General features: G+C 41.8%; 1 protein-coding gene across 1 annotated transcript in view; it reads left to right on the plus strand.

Annotated features, from left to right (window-relative positions):
• Positions 1 to 1775: 1775 nt before the first annotated feature.
• The window catches only part of LOC113059300 (neural-cadherin-like), a 57973-nt gene continuing 38388 nt past the window's right edge, over positions 1776 to 21360 (plus strand). Inside the window, exons 1-5 of the mRNA XM_026227688.1 lie at positions 1776 to 2061; positions 5140 to 5365; positions 5981 to 6185; positions 14747 to 14858; positions 20140 to 20389. Coding sequence (XP_026083473.1) covers positions 1776 to 2061; positions 5140 to 5365; positions 5981 to 6185; positions 14747 to 14858; positions 20140 to 20389 — 1079 coding nt within the window. The remainder of the gene's footprint in view (positions 2062 to 5139; positions 5366 to 5980; positions 6186 to 14746; positions 14859 to 20139; positions 20390 to 21360) is intronic.

Below are 21360 nucleotides of genomic sequence, written 5' to 3' on the forward strand. Positions count from 1 at the left end.
GTGCAACAGGCCTCCTCTTGATACTGCAGATTGAAGATGTAGTGCACAGCAAACACTTGCAACTGCAGTCAAAAATGTTGACTGGACACTCACAAAAAAAAAAGAAAAAAAGAAGCAATTTTAACAATTGTGCACAACAGCAATGTTAACAATTTTATATCTCAGCCATCAGTAAATGTTTCTTCTTCATCATGCGCAATGACACACTAACCCAGCAAAATCAGATGAGGATTGGCAGGTAGATTGAGTGTCTTCTCAACATCAGATGCAGATGCTGCAACCTGTAGAGAACACACAATACACAAATAATAATATTACATAATATAATGTGGTGAAGTGGAAAGAAGAAAATAAAATACTTACATCTGCATGCGAATCCAGTCCATCTTCGTGTTCCTGGAAGTGGGACATTAACGTTAGAATCTTGACAAGCAGGTGTACCATATCTTTGTTCTCATCCAGGGACATCCTCCAACTGTAAGTGAATGAAGTAACGTTTCCTCTGTGATATAGAGATTTGTGCCAATAAATCCAGTGCAAAATTAAAATTCAAATGTGCTCACATACAAAGCCCACTTTATTAACAATAAGTTATTTAGATTACACTCTAACTAGTTTTAGATACGACTTATATTGAAAGACTAATGTGTGTGAAAACAAATGTTTCTCACCATAACGTTAACGCTACTCTTTCCATCTATCCAGTCAAGTGCTCATGCAAAAGGCGATGAGTTTATGCTTCCTAAGTAAAATTAAGTTTACAGGCCTATTTTCGATTTCCCAACATATAAGGATAATATAGTTACCAACTTTATACGCACCTAACTTAGCAACATTAATGCAAATAAAACAAATCCTCCATTTTAAACTACACTGGGTTGGCGCCAATGCAAAATGTAAATATAATTGTGCAAATAAGTGTTTCAGAAAATCAGGAAAACACACTTACTTCATATCCTCGTTATCTGCAGTCTGTAATAGAGATTATATTTGAGATAATATCCGTTTTATTCACAGAGACTGATGATGCTTTTCTCTGGTATCAGACGCTAACCGTTGCTCCCCTCCCCCACCGATCACGTGCTCATCTTCTACCGTTGCCAAATATGTTCAATTCATATCCAATTAAATAATCAGCGAACGCAAGTATTTTATATTTAACTATTTACAAGTTTAACATGTACAGGAGTTTACACCAGGAAAGAAAAAAAACGATGCAAATCCTTCACAAACACACTCATACACACTTAACTTTCAGGAGAAATTTGTAAAAATTGCATACATGCTAGTTCACCGTCTTGGCAAGATTTGTCAAAGGTAAATTAAAATATTGTTCCCACATTAAAAAAACGCTGCAGTTTAAGATAAAAATGTATTCAGACTTTGATCTGCTTACCTGTAAATGAGCCTCAACTTGAGATGGAATCCATAAAACTTTGACTGAAACCATGCTCCACCATGTGTCGGCTAGCCTTTGGTTCCCCCTCTCCCACCGATCACGTGTGCATTTACGGTAAGACACCGTAATTTTAGAAAACAGTTCAGTACTGTATATTTACGCTGTTAATATGCTGTAAATTTACAGAAATTTTTTACAGTGTAGGTGGACTTACATTGCTATATTCTGTTTTGTAATGCATAAAACATACATATTGTGAATCTTCATTTAATTTGATATTTTGTCCTGATATATTTTAATAATTAAATCAACTTTTTTTTTTTGTAGACTTCCATTGTTATTTTACATATTGTAATGCATAAAATGCACAATAAAAATGCAAACGTCTACAGTATCCCAAAATAAACAAGTGAACGAAGTGCTTTTGGTATGTGATAAATTAAAATCATATTTGTCTGTTTCTCTCTCTGTAGGTGATGAATGGTACCTTTGCTGGCTGACACTGACCCTCCCCAACCTGTCAGATGTGCAGTGGGCAATGTTCCCCTACCCCTACCTGGCAGCTGTCGGTCCTGACACTGGTGCTGGCTCTGTGGTCTACAAGCTCTTGGCCCGAAGTGGTGATAGCTCTTTGGGAACTGCTAACTTCCTTTTAGTTGATGGTGGGTTTGATTGGTGGACTATTTGATAATCGTAAAACTGTCAATACAATCACTCTGCAAGTTAAAACGCTGGCCCACTTTAGATGGAAAGGGAATTAGACTGATGTCTCACATGCAGACACACATTATATGATCAATAATTTTAAACCCTTGAAATTTGAAACTTGAAGCTCAGGTTTGAGATCAATTCAAAGACTGGTAGGAAACATCAGCCCCCCCGCCCCACCCAGCCAGTTAATTACTGTACAATGTAATAGAAATGGCATAATATGCTAAGCCACTAATGCAATTCTTGCCATTTCCATAGTTGTTCACTCTGAGTGATTTAATTGATTGCACAGAGAGCAGCAAAGGTGAATCTGAGGCATTATTAGAATTCTGTCTAATTAATCAGAAGCAAACAGACTAAACAATATCTAAACGTACAGCTCTGATCTGCCCATGTATGTGTTAGTGTCTGTGTGCGTTGGGATAGGTGTGCTGTACTAGTTTTATTGTACCTCCAGGACATCTTCAGAAACATCATAACCTCTCATAATGGTTAGTCATTCATCATCTGATACGTTGTGACATTACAAAATTACTTCTCTGGTCCATAAGGATTTAAACTTTGCTATAAATATTCTGTCTCCAGTGGTATTACACTCAGATGTTTATAAACTCTGTGAATCGGTGGCGTTGCCTATAGTGCTCTTTCTCCTAGTATTTGATCTGTCTTTAAGGTGAATGTCATTCATTGTCAGTTAGACTAGATTTGCACTTACAGAATGGATGACTAGTCCTTGTAGGACAAAAGTGTTAATGTTTTAGAGAAGCATAGATTTTAGACCTTGATTTTGATATTATAAAAAGGATTGTTTACTGATTGGTCAGTATGGAATTCCAGCCATGTTGTGTTGCACAGTAGCACTTAATGAAATTGCTTAATAATATTTTAATGAAAAATTTTTCATAACAAAATCAAGGCCATGTTATATTCTGAATATTTTCACAGCGTAAGGATTGCAGGTACTTCTGTATGTTGTGCTTTACAGCATCCTTTAGACATGACTAATCTACCATTTTTGTAGTATAGGCAGATATAGTTGTTAAAATAGATACAAACTAGATACAAACTTATACAAACAAACCTATCAAAATTAATTATGCAAATAAATGCATGATAAATAATTAATTGCATCACATTGATAAAAATTACATTAATGACATTAACAAATTTAGAAAAGATTTGTTCCAAATAAATGCTGTTCTTTTTAAACTTTGTATTTATCAAAAATCCTGAAAAAAAATGTATCACAGTTTTCACAACTGTTTTCAATGTTAAGAAGAAGAAGAAATGTTTTTGAGCACCAAAACAGCATATTAGAATAATTTCTGGAGGATCTTGTGCTGCTGGAGACTGAAAATTCAGTTTTGTCATCACAAGAATAGATTATATTTTAAAAAATATTAAAATTGAAAGTAGTTTTTTTAATAATAATATTTCACAATATTACTGTATTTTACATCAATCAAATGCAGCCTTTTTGAGCATAAGACACTTTTTTCCCGAAACATTAAAAAATCTCAACCCCAAAGTTTCGAATGTATATGTACGCAAATATAACATTGATATGATATGTTGTCCGTTAGATCATAACATTTTTCCATTTGTTTAGTAGCATGTAAATGTTCTTAGAGTTACTCGTCCCTAAACAAAACATCAAACAGTAATTGGAGGTTGCTCAGCTTTTTCCTGTCTAAGAGGTCAATGCTTAGCCAGAATAAGATGCAAAATTTACATAATAGGAATAAGATTCATTTCACACAATTAACAAGTTTTTTTGGAGAGAGCTTGTAAGAACAGAATCGAGTATGATTGTGGATCAGAACCTCTGCTCGTGGCAGATGAGCATTCGAGCAGCTGCAGAAAGGCCAAGGTGAGGCGGGTACAGCTGGGAGATCTGCTCCGCCTCAGCAGCTGTGTTCTTCATCCACCTCCTCTTCCTCGGCTCCCAAATAACGACATGCTCCAGGGGACAGCAGTTAAAATGAGCTCTTGTCTTGCTATTGTCCTGAAGGAGGAACGGAGGGGAGCACATTGCTCCTCACACACACACAGATGCACTGAACCACAGCTGGCAGAAGGGTCCCTCACACTTAATGTGTGTAAAAAGACTCAAAGGCTTTTGTGACTTTGTCTCTGTAATGCTCTTGCACTTTAAGCTGAACTTTACATGAGTTTTTCTTTTAATATGTGATTATAAACAAGTGCCACATCAGTTTTTAGGAGATGTTTGCAAATTGGTAACATGCCACAAGTCATAATTTATTAAAGTTATTTTAAAGGCAGGTTGTTCCTTTACAATACATTTTCATGTCCTTATACAGTAAAATGTGTCTTAATATACTGGTTAAAATATTATATAAGGAAATCATATTAGTTAGTTTCTGCTTACCATACTTGTTATTTTAGTATTATTTTATTTACTATTAATGTATATATTCATATCTTGAATTAGGTTTTATTTTATTTTTTTATTTTAAATTTTTTATTAAATTTTTGATTGTTAAATTCAGTTCTACAAATTAATTTATTGAACATTTTTGAGTTCAAGATTACACTTTTTATCTAATAATCTATTTATTTTTATTTGCATTTTTTTATTTCATCTTCATTTCAAATGACAAAAATGTAAATGTAATTTGGAAAATAATAAATAATAAAAATACAGATTACAAAATAACATTTTAGAAGTCTATATTTTAATATGTATATAAAAACATGTATATTTTTAAGTATTTGCCTTATTTTCTTTTATTGTTATTATTTTTAGCTTCATTTCAAATACTGAAATGTATTTTTAGTAGTCTTGGTTTTAGCTTTAGTTTTAGTTAACAATAACAACACTGGTCACAATATCATTTATAAATATCATTTAAAAATAATATATCTTAAAAATATAGATTACAAAAACATTATAGAAACCTTAATTTTTTTTTATCTTAATTTTAAAAGATATTTTATAAATATTGCAGATTGTATTTGTATTATTTTATTTAATTTGCTACATTAATTGGGTGTGTATTTTGTGACAGGTGGAGAAGATTCATTTGAAGTGGACAGAGCAACAGGAGAAGTGAAGACCACAGGGCGACCTCTGACCCCCAGTAAGGAGTACACACTGACCGTCCAGGCTGTGGACTCACAGGGCAGGAGGGGTCCGCATGCCTCTGTCTTCATACTAGCTGGCTTCCGGCCCCCTCAGTTCACCAACACCACCTATACCATTTACATCCCAGAGAGCACCGGCGTGGGCCAAGCGTGAGTACAGGAAGCTGTGTTTTAGTGGCTGTGTTTGTGTGTGTCAGTATGTAAAAAGATTCAGAATTTGCTGCTCATTAGAGTGTAAGAGAAGGATTGTGTGAACATGGCCAGCTCTAAAGCTTTGTGTGTCATCTGTTGCATGAAACAATTCACCCGGAGGGATAGCGGAGGTTGAGAGAGGGGGGTCAGAGTGAATAGAAGAGGTTGTGGCAGAGAGGGGGAACACAGATGCATCATTTTGTCCCCAGGCTCTTATGTTTGAAAGCGAGTTCAAATTCAAATATTTATTAAAGGAACTTCTGGATAAGCATGCAGAGCAGAGTCTGAACTTCCCGCTTCAGGCACTGGCACAGAACTGAGCATAATAATCTGTGTGAAGGAGGAGAGGACAGCTAATCATGGACAGAGAGACATATTAAAAAGAGAGACATATTAAAGTTAGAGTGTGGAAGGGGGAGATGACATGGGACGCAAGCCACAAAGAACAACTGAGATATCTCAGACATGCATTATTTCCCATTTTTAACTGTAAAGACATTAGTCATTTTCTACAATATTGTAAGTTGCCTTGATGCATACAAAAGCATACAAATTTCCTTGATGTGTCTGTAGGGTAGCGGTGGTCCAGGCTGTCTCTTTCCAGAGGAAGACTCTGTCTTATATGCTGCTGGTGAACCCAAGCAACCTGTTTAGCATAAACCAAGAGAGTGGTGCACTCAGCCTGACACGCACTGTGGACTTTGAGAGTGGACAACATCTCCATCACCTGCAAGTCCGAGTTTCCGAACCAGGTACAGGACTGAGCAACATGGCAGAGGTAAGCACATGTTTATCTAAACAGAGTCTTTCCTTGGTCTTCAATCACTTTGATTCTTTTTCCACTTTACTCACATGCCTGAATAGAAAAACCATCTTAAGCCTGACATTAATATGCTGTATGTGTGGCTGTCAGTCATTCTTCACATTGAGGCCTTGTATGATTTCATGACACATCTGGTTCTTTCAGAGGTAAAGGTGGATATGCTTTGATACACACAATAACATGCACACAAATGCATAAAAGCATGTGCAAGCTCAAACAAAAGCAAGCACATATCAGCAGAAATGCTCTAATGAGAGATTGTGTGTGACGCTGAGGCCATCAAACACGCCAACTGTGGCTGTTACCACTTATGAGACTTACTGTAGCGGTGCATGTGTCTTTATGTGTAAGATGAAGTGAAGCGACAAAGGCAAAGAAATATGACAGATGATTGATGTATTTTACCAATTGTGTTGCTGTTGCCAATATTAGTTGCTCAAAAATATATATCAATTTGTGTGTGCGTGTTGCGTGTTGTTGTTCCATGTTGTTGTTTGGCAGAAGTTCCTCCACAATAATTGAGTCCTCTTGGTGGACTTGGCTGAGACACAGTGATGTGGAACTGTGTGTCTCCGCCAGCACCAGTCACACACACATGTGCACATTTTGGATATTTGTCGGAGTCACTGCCCCTTGCCAAATGATTACACCATCTGTGAAGACGACTCCATGAGTAGGACAGGCTAGAACAGAGATGAGATGAAGCAAAATGAGAGAAGGGGAGAAGATAAGAGACAAGGCCAGAAGAGACTAGATTGGACAAGACTAAATAAACAGAGAAGAGATTAGAAAAACAGACGAGACTAGAAAATAAAAAGTGATGAGATGAGATGAGATGCAGCAAAGAGGAGATCAGTTGAGACAAAACAAACCAAAAACCAGAGGAAAACTCTGTCTTATATGCTGCTGGTGAACCCAAGCAACCTGCTTAGCATAAACCAAGAGAGTGGTGAGATGAGATGAGTTGAGATGCAACAAGAGAGAAGATCATCTGAGACAAAACAAGCTAAAAGAGACCCTCAAAAGATATAATGAAACCAGATGAAAACTTATTATATAGAAATGTCAAAGCTTATAAGACAATAGGAGACAAAGGTAAGACTAGAAGAGAGGAGAGAAGATAAGACAAAAAAAAACTATGTAATGAGACAAGAGGGATAAGACGAGACACTAAATGAGATGAGACGAGAAAAGACTAAATGTGTTGAGATGAGACAGCAGGAAAAGACACTAGAAAAGGTAAAATGAGACAATATGAGACCAAAAGAGATGAGATGAGAAGACAGGTAATGAGTAGAGATGAGGATATAGAAGAGAACGAAAGAGATAAGGCTAGAAGAGACAAAATGATAATAGATGAAAAGAAGAAATGAGACCAAATGAGAAAAGAAGAGACTAAACAAGGCAAGCTGAGAAGAAAAAAAGAAGCGAAGAATGAGCGTCTGTCCTCTTAGCATGTGAAAAATGATTTCATAAAGCTCTACATTAAGACTCTTCATCTCTTTTAGACCCCCGTCGTTGTTGTTATTAGCAGTGATTCTCCTCCAGCAGCAGACGTCAGACTCATTACTGCCATATTCAATTTCCAACAGCTATGAAACAAACACAGAACATCCTCTTTCATAGGGCAGATTCCTGAGGGACAATTGGTGAGAAAAAGAAACCCTTAATGCAGAGCAACATCGGTTTTAAGGTCCTGGCATGACGGTTTCAGAGCTGTATGGTCCGCTATGGTGCCGTGTGTGTTACATGTAAGGAACTTCTCCCTCTTGGCAGTGCTGTTCCTCTGAGATAAGCAGTTCTGCAGGACTCAGCCTCACCATGACTAACGCTCCCACTGAGAACACGTAACCCTGCTTTTCCTCTGCCTCTGTTCGGTCAAAGTCAAATCCTGTGCCAGTATTCTGTCTGATTTCTCACAAATCGCTGCACAGAGAGAAGCCTGAATTTAGATACAGCCCTTCCATAAGCTATCATCTGAGCTTCAGCTGAGATCTGCTTCATCAAAGCCTACAAACTGAGTTTGACTGGGGTTTATGTGTCTGTTTGTGGGGTGGTAGAGCCATTTGCATTCAGTGGCTTCTACCACAGCTGTTCTGTTCTGCTTCAGTCTCTTCTTTTAATTTTACTCCTGTTCTCTGTTCTTAACCAAAAGCCTCCAGAGAGCCAAGTGACTCAGGACATGAAATTTGTCCATGCTCATGCAGGGGTTTATCCCTGTTTTAAAGATTACCTTCCATGCAAATATTGAGGTCAACCATCTTTCTGAAGGAGCTGGTTGACCAAATAACTGAATTTTAAGAATAAAGTAGACAAAAAACAATCAAAAAGTTTGCAAACCAATCAATAAAGTGAGGAATAATAATTGTTTGAAGCTCACTTACTCTCACAATTCTGTAAATATTGGCGTGTTTGTAAACGTTATAGAGCCATAAGAAATTTGCCTTGAAGGTCAGTAAGGAGAGTATGTGCACAGAGGTTGTGATATGAATAATCATTATACATCACCCTGATGAACGTCTCTAGGTTACGTATGTAACCCTAGTTCCTCGAGGGAACGAGACGCTGCGTCAAAAGCGCTTTGGGGAACGCGCCCAGCGTGCGCGACTCTGAATATCGTGTGAAATCAGACCAATGGAAGAGCGTGACGTCACCGGCGGAGGTACGTAAGCGACCAGGAAGCTATAAAAGCACGTGCCACGCAGCTGGCGTCAGCTTCGAGTACCAGCAAGCGCCGGCAGGGGTGCCGGGGGGTATAGCTCCGAGACGCAGCGTCTCGTTCCCTCGAGGAACTAGGGTTACATACGTAACCTAGAGACGTTCCTCTTCAGGAACTCGAGCTGCGTCAAAAGCGCTTTGGGGAACGAGTACCAACGCCGCCAGACTACCAAACCCCTGCCTAGTGTGTATCCGAAGAGCACAGCTTAGGTCAGGAGGACTGAAGCGCCTGGAGTGACTGGCATGTCTAGGCCATAGAATCTGACAAACGTGGAGGGCGTGGACCATCCCGCAGCGTTGCAGATGTCCAGCATGGACACACCTGCTAAGAAGGCCTTGGAGGCCGCCATACCCCGGGTAGAGTGAGCCTTGGCTCCCGACAGCGGGGGACGACCAGAGGACTCATAGGAAGCGTTGATAGCCTCGACTATCCAACGACTGATAGTCTGCTTAGAAGCAGGAAAACCCCTCTTGGGGGGACCGTAGCATACAAGCAATTGATCGGTCTTTCTCCACAGGGCAGCTCTGTGGACGTATGCGTCCAGCGCTCTAACTGGACACATACAATTTAGCTTCGCCTGGTCGGGCTCCCGAAAGATAGGACAGAAGGCCTGCAGTACGACAGGTTGTGGTGTAACAGAGGGAACCTTAGGAACATATCCCGCTCGAGGGTATATGAACGCTTTAGTCATGCCTGGTGCAAATTCAAGATAAGTAGGGGCCACAGAGAGGGCCTGAAGGTCTCCTACTCTCCGCAGAGAGGTGATAGCCAACAGAAAGGAGGTTTTAAGTGTAAGGTGTCTGCCTGAGATATCTTGAATAGGTTCAAATGGGGGTCTGCACATTGCCTCTAACACCACCACCAGGTCCCACGGGGGAATACGGGACCGTACTGGAGGTTTCAGCCTCAGCGCACCGCGGAGGAAACGTGTAACTAAGGGGTGTCTTCCCAAAGACTGGCCATCGAGAAGGGCGTGGTAGGCCGCAATAGCCGCCACGTAAACCTTCAGCGTGGAGTGGGTCAACCCTGCAGAGAGCCTAGCCTGTAGAAACTCCAGAACTGTACCAATCGGGCAGTTTGCTGGGTCTAGCTGGCGGTCTCCGCACCATGAGGTGAAGAGTTTCCACCTCAGGGCGTACAGTTTCCTCGTTGAGGGAGCTCTGGATTGGAGAAGGGTCTCGACAACCTCGGTTGAGAGACCGGCTGCTAAAAGTTGTGCCCCCTCAGGGGCCACACCCACAGCTTCCACAACTCCGGGCGAGGGTGAATTATCGTACCCTGCGCCTGCGAGAGGAGGTCTGTCCTGATCGGTATCTCCCACGGAGAGCCGTCGAGGAGCGAGACTAGATCTGAGAACCATACTCGGCCCGGCCAGAACGGGGCTACTAACAACAGACGGACCCTGTCCCGGCGCACTCTCGCCAGAACTCCCGGGAGCAGAGCAATAGGGGGAAATGCGTACAGACGAAGCCTCGGCCAGGTCTGTACCATAGCGTCCAGTCCCAGAGGAGCTGGATGAACTAGAGAGAACCAAAGGGGGCATTGAGACGTCTCTTGAGATGCAAATAGGTCTACTTGAGCCCTGCCAAATATTCTCCAAATCTGCTTCACTACTTGTGGGTGAAGTTTCCACTCCCCGGGCCTCGGCCCCTGCCTCGACAGTATGTCTGCTCCCACATTTTGTTTCCCAGGAATATATACTGCTCTTAGTGAGAGGAGTTTGCTCTGGGACCACACCAGGATCTGGTGCGCCAGCTTGTACAAAGGGCACGAACGCAGACCTCCCTGGTGGTTGATATAGGAGACCACCGATGTGTTGTCGGTGCGCACCAACACATGGTGACCCCTTAGGTCTGGGAGGAAGTGCTTCAGTGCACGAAAAACTGCTAGCATTTCTAGACAATTGATATGCCATGTTCGATGGCGATCGCTCCACAGACCACGGGCAGGGTGGCCACTCATGACTGCACCCCAACCAGTGAGGGATGCATCTGTCGCTAGCGTTTCACGGCGACAAAGAGCTTCCAGCACCGGGCCCTGTTTCAAGAACCAAGGTTTCTTCCATACATCTAAGGCATGTAGGCAGCGCCGCGTGACCTTGATAGTGCGAAGTAGATTGCCCTTTGGGGAAAATCCCTTGGTCTTGAGCCACCACTGCAGGGGCCTCATGTACAGCAGGCCAAGAGGTATCACGTTGGACGCAGCTGCCATCAGACCCAACAATCTCTGAAATTGTTTGGCAGTGAGTGACTGGCCTTGTTTGACTCTCTCGACTGAGATGCGGATCGACTCGATACGAGCAGGGGACAATCGTGCCTGCATCGTGGTCGAATCCCATACTACGCCTAGATAGATGGTTCTCTGAACCGGAGAAAGTACACTCTCCTTGGCATTCAGTCTCAAACCCAGCTCCCCCATATGTGCGAGGACGACATCTCGATGCCGAACCGCAGCCTGCTCTGACTGAGCTAAGATCAACCAATCGTCGATATAGTTGAGAATGCGGATGCCCTGCATGCGCAGGGGGACCAGAGCCGCGTCTACACATTTTGTGAACGTGCGGGGTGAGAGTGCAAGGCCGAAGGGAAGTACTCGATATTGGTAAGCTTCGCCCCCGAAAGCGAACCTCAGAAACTTCCTGTGATGTGGAAGGATGGATATATGAAAATATGCGTCTTTGAGATCTATCGTGACAAACCAGTCCTGGGACCTGATCTGTGCTACAACTTGCTTGATTGTGAGCATTCTGAATTTTAGTCTCATAACTGAACGATTTAAGACCCTCAAGTCTATAATCGGACGCAGCCCCCCATCCTTCTTGGGAACTATGAAATACCGGCTGTAAAATCCGGACTCCCTGTCTTGAGGAGGGACCACCTCGATGGCCTCCTTCTCTAATAGGGTTTTCACCTCCTGTTCCATAACCAGACCCTGCCTGAGGCCGACTACTGTCTGAACGACCCCGTTGAATACTGGCGGCACGGAGCCGAACTGAATGCGGTAGCCTTTTTCTACTGTGTGCAGGACCCATCGAGATACATTTGGCAGTAGTTTCCACGCTGCTAAATAATCTACTAAGGGAATCAGTCTCTCGAGACTGATCTCTGGTGTAAGAGGCCCCCGCAGGGGCGGCGAGCGTCTCAGCCCCGCTACGCGCACGGGCGGAAGATACTGAGAGCGATGCTCGCTGGGACCTGCTGCGCCCTGGATCACTGGCAGGGTTAGCAGACCGGCCCCCAGAGGGCGCTGAGGGGAGACGGGCACCGTGTACTGCGGTGTGTACCGCTCTACCCCAGCAGAGGCTGCCCTCTGAAACCCTGGGTTGTTGGCGTCAGGGTTTCTTGGCCGAGGACTTCTTAGCTTCAATAACCGCCCTGAGATCTTGTTTGGGCTGGGAAGTCCTCGGCCGAGAGCTTCGTCGAGACTCTCGTTCCCGACGCGGAGGAGCACGAGAGGCGACGCTATGCTTCTGAGCCTCGCGGTACGAGGAGCTAGGGAGCGGCTGGGGCATCTCCCGCCCAGATGCCCCGAGGGAGCGACGAGGGAGGAACTTATGGAACGCCGCCGCTTGCTTGCGGGCCTCCTGAAACCTGTCGACGACAGAATTGACTGCGTCGCCGAACAGGCCAGTCGGCTGGATCGGGGCGTCCATGAGGCAGACCCTGTCCCGCTCTTTCATATCAGACAGGGTCAACCATAAGTGCCTCTCCGCGGCCACCATAGCTGCCATGGACCGCCCAATCGCTCGAGCGGTCTCCTTGGTGGCGCGGAGGGAGAGATCAGCGGTCCTTCTTAGCTCAGAGATATCATGGGACTTGATCTCCTCTCCCTCATCTAGCTCCTTGAGCAGATCGGCTTGGTACGCCTGTAACACCGCCATGGTGTGCAGACACGCACCAGCCTGACCTGCTGCCGCATACCCTTTGCCCACCAAAGCCGAAGTTGTTCTTAGTGGCTTTGAGGGCAATGCCGGGGCCTTTAGAGACGACGCCGCACCGGGGGACAGATAGCTCGCGAGCGTCTGTTCCACCCGGGGCATCGCTCTATAACCGCGCTCTCCCATCCCCACTACGCTCCTGTAGTAGTCTGACAAGGGGATGTAGAGGCGGGCCGAGAATGGGCGTTTCCACGACCTGGAGATCTCATCGGTCAGGTCGGGAAAGAATGGCAGGCCCCGGCTGGGAGGTGGCTGACTCGCGCGCAGGAAGCGTTCATCAAGCTTGCTTCTCTGCGGTTCAGCTGCTTTCTCGGTGGGCCAATCGATGTTTAGCTTGGCCACCGCGCGAGTAACCACCTCCAAGAGCTCCTCATACTGCGGCGAGTGGGGTGGCGAATCCCTGTCGAGCGACTCCACATCAACTTCCTCCTCGGAGGAAGAGAGGCGAAGCGTCGACCCCTCTCCCTGAGTGGAAGGAACCGCTGAGCGTGCTTCCGACTCTAGGGATTGGGTGCCGGATCTGGCAGAAGTGGAAGGAGATAGGGACTGGCCCGTCTCCATTCCCTCCACCAGATCCACTTGCGAACCCCACGAGTGCAGCCGCCGTTCTGCCTCAGCAGAAGCGGGACCAGCACCGCGGGGAACGCTGGCGAAGGCCCCCTCCTCGAAGAGGGCCCTCCGGGAACGAAGCATACGCACCGACATCCGCAAACAGTGCGGGCAGTCGGCCCCCTCGAGAGCCGACTCGGCGTGCTTCGAACCCAGGCAAACCACGCAAAGGTTGTGTGTATCCCCACCCGTTATATATCTCGGGCAGGGAGGAACACACAGCCTAAAACGCGATTTGGAATCGCCAGAATGCTTAACTTTCGCCTTGCTTTTGGGCATTGTCTAGGAGCTCTTAAACTGGACAGACAACAGTAAATAAGACTCACAGACAAACAGTTTGACAATCACACACAGAGCGCTTGCTGAGAGACGCGAAGCTGACGCCAGCTGCGTGGCACGTGCTTTTATAGCTTCCTGGTCGCTTACGTCACTCCGCCGGTGACGTCACGCTCTTCCATTGGTCTGATTTCACACGATATTCAGAGTCGCGCACGCTGGGCGCGTTCCCCAAAGCGCTTTTGACGCAGCTCGAGTTCCTGAAGAGGAACTGGTTTGCAAATATTCTGTCTTGTTCTGTTTTAATCTTGCAGTATTGTTCTGTTTGGCATTTTGAGTCCAGCATAACAAGAAGTTCTGTGGCAAGAGCTATTTTAGTGTTCTCATTAATGAAATTTCATTGAAATTCCACTGGAAATAGCGTAGTAATGTATGAAGCTCTGTTCACCCTGAAGCCACTTTCAAACTGTCGGTCACTGCAGCAAATATTTATGTGAAAAACAGACATTTGTGCACAAAATTTGGCAGAACAATGGTAAATGTGTTCACACTTTGTTTCTCTCGTTTATATTCTCTGCACTTTAAAACTCTTGTTTTACTTCCTTTCTCTTCAATTCTAATGCCTCTTAGCGTCCTTTATTTATTTGAATATTCCTTAAGTATATTTAACACAATCAAACAAATAATGTTTTTAATTGTTTTTAGTTTTTTTATCTGTCAACGTTATGGAAAGTATTTTTATTTGTCCATTTGTCCAATGTTCTTATAATTCTGTAAAAGACACACACACAAAAAATGATGGTTAATGCCGTCACTAGTACATTTTGATGCTTTATAGACCTGGTTAAAATCCATAGACTATGAAGTGATGAAGGTGTTTGGGAGTTGACTTTATTTGGGGACTAACTGTTCATGTTTTAATACTTGTCCACATAATAATGTTTCTTTCTTGGTCTCATTCTCTTACTTATGCAGGTGCTGGTTCACATCATAGATGAGAATGACTGCACACCAGAATTTATGCACTCCATTTACAGTCGAGACAATGTCCCTGAGACCACCCCTACTGGCACATCCTTACTGCAGGGTGAGTGTCTGTTTCTCGATTTATCTTTGTGTCCGTCTCTCTTTCTTTCTCTCTGTCTGTGTTCTTCCCCTGGCAGTCCCACTCTTGAGGCAGGTGCAGTTGCCGTTTGCTCTGCGGGGGTGAGTGTCTCTTCAACTCAGTCCTGTAATTATGAAATAATTCATTATGGCATCGCTTTCTGGGTGGTAAATGGATTGTAATCAAAGCCAGCTCAGTGGTTTCCAGGCAGAGAAGCTTTTCTGCCCCCGTCTTCCTCTCTTTTCCAATTTCTCATCCTCCCGACTAGCTCTGTCAAACTAGTAAAACCATTTTGTGTCTTTACTGACGTTGTGGGTTCTAGAAACACAGGTCGGAGACTGTGACCCAGCAATAGAGGTGAGATCTCCTCTGTGGCAATGGATGTGGCCAGGTGTAGGGCTACGACCCCCTCCATTTTCTTCAGATAATCATGTCTGATAGAGAAAGGCAGCTCTGAAGAAAAGGCATGCCTGACCTCCTTCTCTAAAGTACAAGCGTTAATGGGTAGGAACCTGTATATCTCTCTGTGCCGACCCAAGTCTTATCGCTTTAATTGAATGTGTTTTAGAAGCTTAAAAAAATAAGAATGAGGTGTCGTGTTGCATTTCAGAAAAAGCTTTGAGTGCATTAGTTGTCTGAATAAATATTCATAAGCCCTAATTAGTGGTGCTTGCTAAGTCAGGCACTATTAGTGGTGCTCATAACTTGTGTTTGAACAAACCTCATTATTAAAGGCATAGTTCTCCCAAAAATGTACTTACTTTCACATTGTACCAAATCTTCAAAACACCATTTAAGATATATTTAATAAAACTCTACTTTTTTTAATAAAAAGTTTCTGTTCTTCCATTAAAAGCGCAGGTAACCAAAACTTTTTATAATTTTTGTTAAAAGAGAGGTGTACTGCTTAAAATTAGGTTATATAAAATAAAACTTTACTATTTGTATATATAGTGTTTGTATATTTTACCATTTAAAATTAAAAATAAAACACTAAAAACTCAAATCAGTTAAAAGCCAGGTGTATAAATAGGCATAAAATATGACAATAATTAGTTTGATAAATGAATATTCATTTTGAGATTTGCTAAAGATAATATTTAACTGTTTTTAATCTGAAGATCAACTTTAAGTCTTTTAGGATGACAGAGGTAATCTTAACATGTATTGAATATCTAATGCTAATATTTATCCAGTATTGACTGATGCTGATAAATTACAAAATCTCTCATATTGAAGGCTAAGAATTATGGTATCATATGGATACATTTGTGTTTCTAGTAAAAATTTCATAGACTTCAACAGAAGGAGGCCTATCTATAGATCAGAATATCAAAGAGACTTGTGGCTGGACTTCTTTGAACAGCCTAACAACCACATAGCAACATGCTAAAAAACACTGAAAAACTACACCATAAATGTATGTGAAAAAAAGCTAAATTTATACACAAAGGTCTTGTTCAGTAAAATTGGCAATGATCTGTACATGTTAGACTAGTATATGCATGTGTCCTTTTTTATTAACATTCTCCAATCTAATAGTTATCTAAGTATAAAACAGAAGCTTTGTGCTCAGCAGCAAGGAATTTCTTCTCATCCAGTGTAGGGCTGTGCGATTAATCATAATCATTAATAAATCACGATTTGAGCATTTGCGATTTCTAAATCACTTTATAGCACGATTTTCCACAGCCCCAAACTCCTGTAGTATGCTATCCGAACCAATCAGAATGCAGAGTGCATAAATGGAGCGCGAGGACCAGGTTTTTTCCGAGCCCATATTAACGGTTCATAATGTTCACACTGCACATATTAAAAGATGTGAACACAAAAGGTTAGAAATAGAAAGGTGTGAAAATAATTCATATCTAGCGCCTGAGAACAGAGAGAGTGGTGAGTGCTCAGGAAACAGTTTGAGAGAGAGGAGAGACACATTTAAGTGCACGCACTCTCTCCAGGCGAGAGCAGCGTGTATCTGAGTGTGCGCGCCTGGTTTGATGCAAAGGAAATCCGCGTGCGAACAGAGAGATTCGCGCTCACGCATTATGTTAATGTGCTTTCGTACTACTGTGCTGCTTCTGCACCACATACACATACTGTATATGCACTGCAGACTAAGTATGTGTGAACCTGGCACCACTACAATGAGCTCTATGACCAATGCATTGCAAAGAGAAAAAAAATAGACATTTTGTCACACGTTTACTTTTATTTTGACTTATGTCTGTACTACAGACAAATTACTTTAATTGGTTTTCTTTAGAAATTAAGTTTCAAATTCTTACTGAATGCATTTATGACTGTAAAGCATGTCTGTGTGTTTCAAAATCGTGATTAAAATCAATATCGCAAAACTGATAAAAGAAATCAATATAGGGTTTTTTGTCCATATCGCACAGAGATCGAAAAGCTCTACGATGCCCCAGTGCTGGCCACCCTTTTAAAGAGCTCCTCACCTTCTCCGCAGAATTCTCAGTGATGAACTATTCTTCATTTAGACTTTGTTATGCACAAGCCTACGACACTGATGAAAAGAAGCAGAAAAGAGAGAAAAGCAAAGCAACAAGCAACAGAAGTGAGTCAGAACTGACAGACCACACGCTTTGTGTGGCAGATGCACAAATGTAGAATGCCAACTGCATTTATGCAATTCCATTATGTTTACATATCGCTGCACCCAGTGAAAACAAGCACTGTTCACCATATGAAAACAGAATGGTTCCTGCCTCTGATTCCAGTTGGCTCTCCTGTTTTAGTGCAGTACGCACAACAACTTTCTTTTTCTGTCTCTGCATCTTCCTTCTCTTCTTGTTTTGTCTCCCTCACTTTCTTTCTCTCGCTTTCAACATGCAAAAGCAGCAGGTTCACACAAACACCAGCTGGGACTGTTATTTTCTTATCAAATGTGTTCTGTTGTGAGTATAAAAAAAAGAAAAGAAAAACACGGTGCAATCGTTGACTGTGCGAAGCCTGGCAGAAGGGAGAGATTATTATTGTTGTTTACCTTAAAACGGGATTAGACTGTAAATTGGGTGCCAGCTTTTAATAGGGCCTAGCAAGAAGAGAAGTGCAGAAGGCGCTCCAATTATCACACGGAAAACGTCTCTGGGAGGATTTAGTGCACAGCGAAGCAGCACACTTAAAACTCGCCCAACCTTAGCACACCTTCCTACCAGCCTTTCTCTATCTCTCTCTCTCTCCCCCAAGCCGCCTAACTGGTATGTTTAATTTATCCCTGGTCTCTTACTCGCATGCATTAAATATGGTAATAGGTAGCCCTCAGAGACACTGTATTAGGGCTTGTATTTTTAATGAACCTTCTGTTTGAATCCTGGCCGTATGACTTCACATGCATTCATGGCTGCTCCGAATCTTGTTTATACTTGTGTGGAGCACTGACACCCACCCTTACCCACCTGCTGCCAACAACTGCAACAAGTCCTCAGCTTAACCGCGAGAGAAAGAAGGTTTCTGCTGAACATCACTACATCTATGTGTGCTAGCTATTTACCTTGAAGATTGGGGAGCTGTCATGTGGCTGTAGTAATTGAGTATGCTGGCCGACTGGGTATAATGACAGCTTGCCTGCAGTATAATGATACAGGGCCCTGACTTTGGCTGTGTGCCTAGTGACAGCAAAGCCTTCCTTCACTCGTACTTTTGATCTGGTTCAGTCAACAGCAGCTTTTCACTGTGACAGAAGAGCACTTAAATTGATCAAATATAGAACTGGCCTCTGCTACATAGTTTCAATTAATATTGTCTCTATTAATATGACAACGTACACAATTTAAAAAGCACTTAGCACAAAATGTCCAACAAGATGGTTTTCGGTGTCATACTGTTTTCTTACTGGATAAATATATATGATATTCAGAGTTTTGTGATTTGTTTTAAAATATATATAAATATATATAAACTTTTTTTTCGAACAAAGTGTCTTACCAATGCTGCATTTATTTGATCAAAAATTATTATACATTATATACAGTACTGTGAAAAAGTCTTCGGCCACTAATATTTTCACCAACAAAAATGGTTTTAAGTCAGTTATTTCTATCTTTTTGCTTTAGTGTGTCTGTAGTAAATATCAGTTTACATTTCCAAACATTATTTTTGCCATTAAATGTAATAATCCAGTGAGATTTTTGTTTTGCACGAGGAGTCCGACAGCAGGCAGAGCTCCACACAGAGATCTGATCTCATCATCATCAGTCTGTCTGAAATGACATGAAGAAACAGAACAAACTAAGACAGACTAAATCCAGAATAACTGTGGCAATGTCTCCAAGACACTTCAAGAAATCTACCTGCAAAGCTACCTGAAAAACAATGGGCAAGTGCATCTTGGACAAAAGCTTTTTTTTAACACATAGATTGGTCACACCAAATGTTGAATTAATTTAGTTAAGTTAATAGAAGTTAATTAATAAAATTATTATTATTACATTATTTTTGATGGCATCCTCACTTTACAGCATTTTTACACATGTGCCTAAAATGTTGCACAGTACTGTAGCTTTGCAGCTTTCTTGAAGCATGTTTGACACATTGCCACAGTTCTTCTGGATTTAGTCTTTCTCAGTTTGTTCTGTTTCTTCATGTCATTTCAGACATACTGATGATGGTGTGTGTGTGTTTGTGTGTGTGTGTGTGTGTGTGTGTGTGTGCGTGTGTGTGTGCGTGTGTGTGTGTGTGTGTGTGTGTGTGTGTGTATGTATGTATGTATGTATATATATATATATATATATATATATATATATATATATATATATATATATATATATATATATATAGTATAATAACCCTCCCGCTCCCCCCATTTTTTATAATGCAAAATGCAATTCCTTATTTTCTTATTCTGATTTAATTAAACATTAAGTATCTTGTGGCTGAATTTGTCACTTCATATTACTTGACACTTGAAACATGTATGTTAAGACACAGTGTTTTGCATACACACGCACACACAAATCCTTCCTCAAAACCCCACAAGCAAGTGGTGATAGTGACATTAAAGCATGTCATTGATAGTGAATACCCCCATATCAGAACATTCCAGGCCTAATGAGAACACAGCTGTCTGAGAAAAGCAAAGAGATGATTAAGAATTGGCATTTATTTTCAGTGACTGACCCAGAGCAGATCTCCAACAAGGTTGCCTTCACCACGATTTACTGCTATGTTATTGCTAGCTGTTGCCTTTAGTCAACGTGACCTGAAGTTTAACACAGATCTTTTGTCCCTCCCTCTCTCTTTCTAGTTCTGGCAAGGGACTGTGATACGGGGCTGAATGCAGAACTTTCCTACTTCATTCAAAGCGTGAACTTTGACATCTCATCTCAGGGAGTGGTGAGCCCCAGGCAGAGGCTGGACTATGAGAGACCCAACCACATGTACGAGTGCACGGTGGTGGCCGTGGACAAGGGAACGCCCCCTCGCACAGGCACAGCCTCCATCCGAATCCGCATGGCCAACGTCAACGATGAAGCTCCTGTCTTTTCACAAACAATGTATGGCTCTTTTCTGTATGTTTTCCATTTTCTTTTTTTGCAAAACGTTCAGGAATACTTGATTCTGATTGGTCAGAATCAACAATCTGCAATCAAATTTGCATATAATCACTACTTAAACCATATATTTGACCGTTGATCTTTTCAAATATTTCTTCTCACATCCTTTTTTTATGTTTATTTATTTATTATTAATTTATTTATATATTTATTAGTTTACCTTATAAACTTATATTAATCTATTTTAAACTTTATATATATTTAAATTTCATTTAAAAATTGAAATTATGTTTGCATATAATAAATACAAAACTGTGTAAATGATCTCTCAAATCACTTTCTTCTCACATAATAAATTCAACTCATATATATATATATATATATATATATATATATATATATATATATATATATATATATATATATATATATATATATATTAACTTAATTTAGCAGATTTTCATTTCATTCATTCATTCAACAAGATCCACTGGATTCAGAATTGGTGTTTATTGATGTCTGTACATTATTCCACTTATTTCACAGCTACTTAAATAAAGTATCTCTATCTCTTTGGAGTTCCTAAGTATAAACAGTTTTACACTTATTCTTCGTCACAATGGGATTTCATCAGAGCAGAAGAAAGCAGAGGGTCCCACGAAAGCTGTGCGCCAGGCATTTATTAAATGTAGCCAGAAGGAGAGGCAGACATGTGGTCTGATTCAGAAGAAAGACAACAGTCACACTGAAGCAAGCGAGCCATCTACACACACACACACACACACACACACACACACACACACACACACACACACACACACACACACACAAATAAGGCTCTATTTGAGAACATCATCTCCCTTGATAGAAGTTTGGGTGACACATAAAGGAGGTGGTGGTGGTGTATCATAATTAGAGCTGCAGTATGTGTGTGTGTTTATGTTAGGTTTCGCTCTGGTTCTTCTCAGTGC

This window comes from Carassius auratus, chromosome 41 (genome assembly GCF_003368295.1).
Source record: "Carassius auratus strain Wakin chromosome 41, ASM336829v1, whole genome shotgun sequence".
Classification (NCBI taxonomy): Eukaryota; Metazoa; Chordata; class Actinopteri; order Cypriniformes; family Cyprinidae; genus Carassius; species Carassius auratus.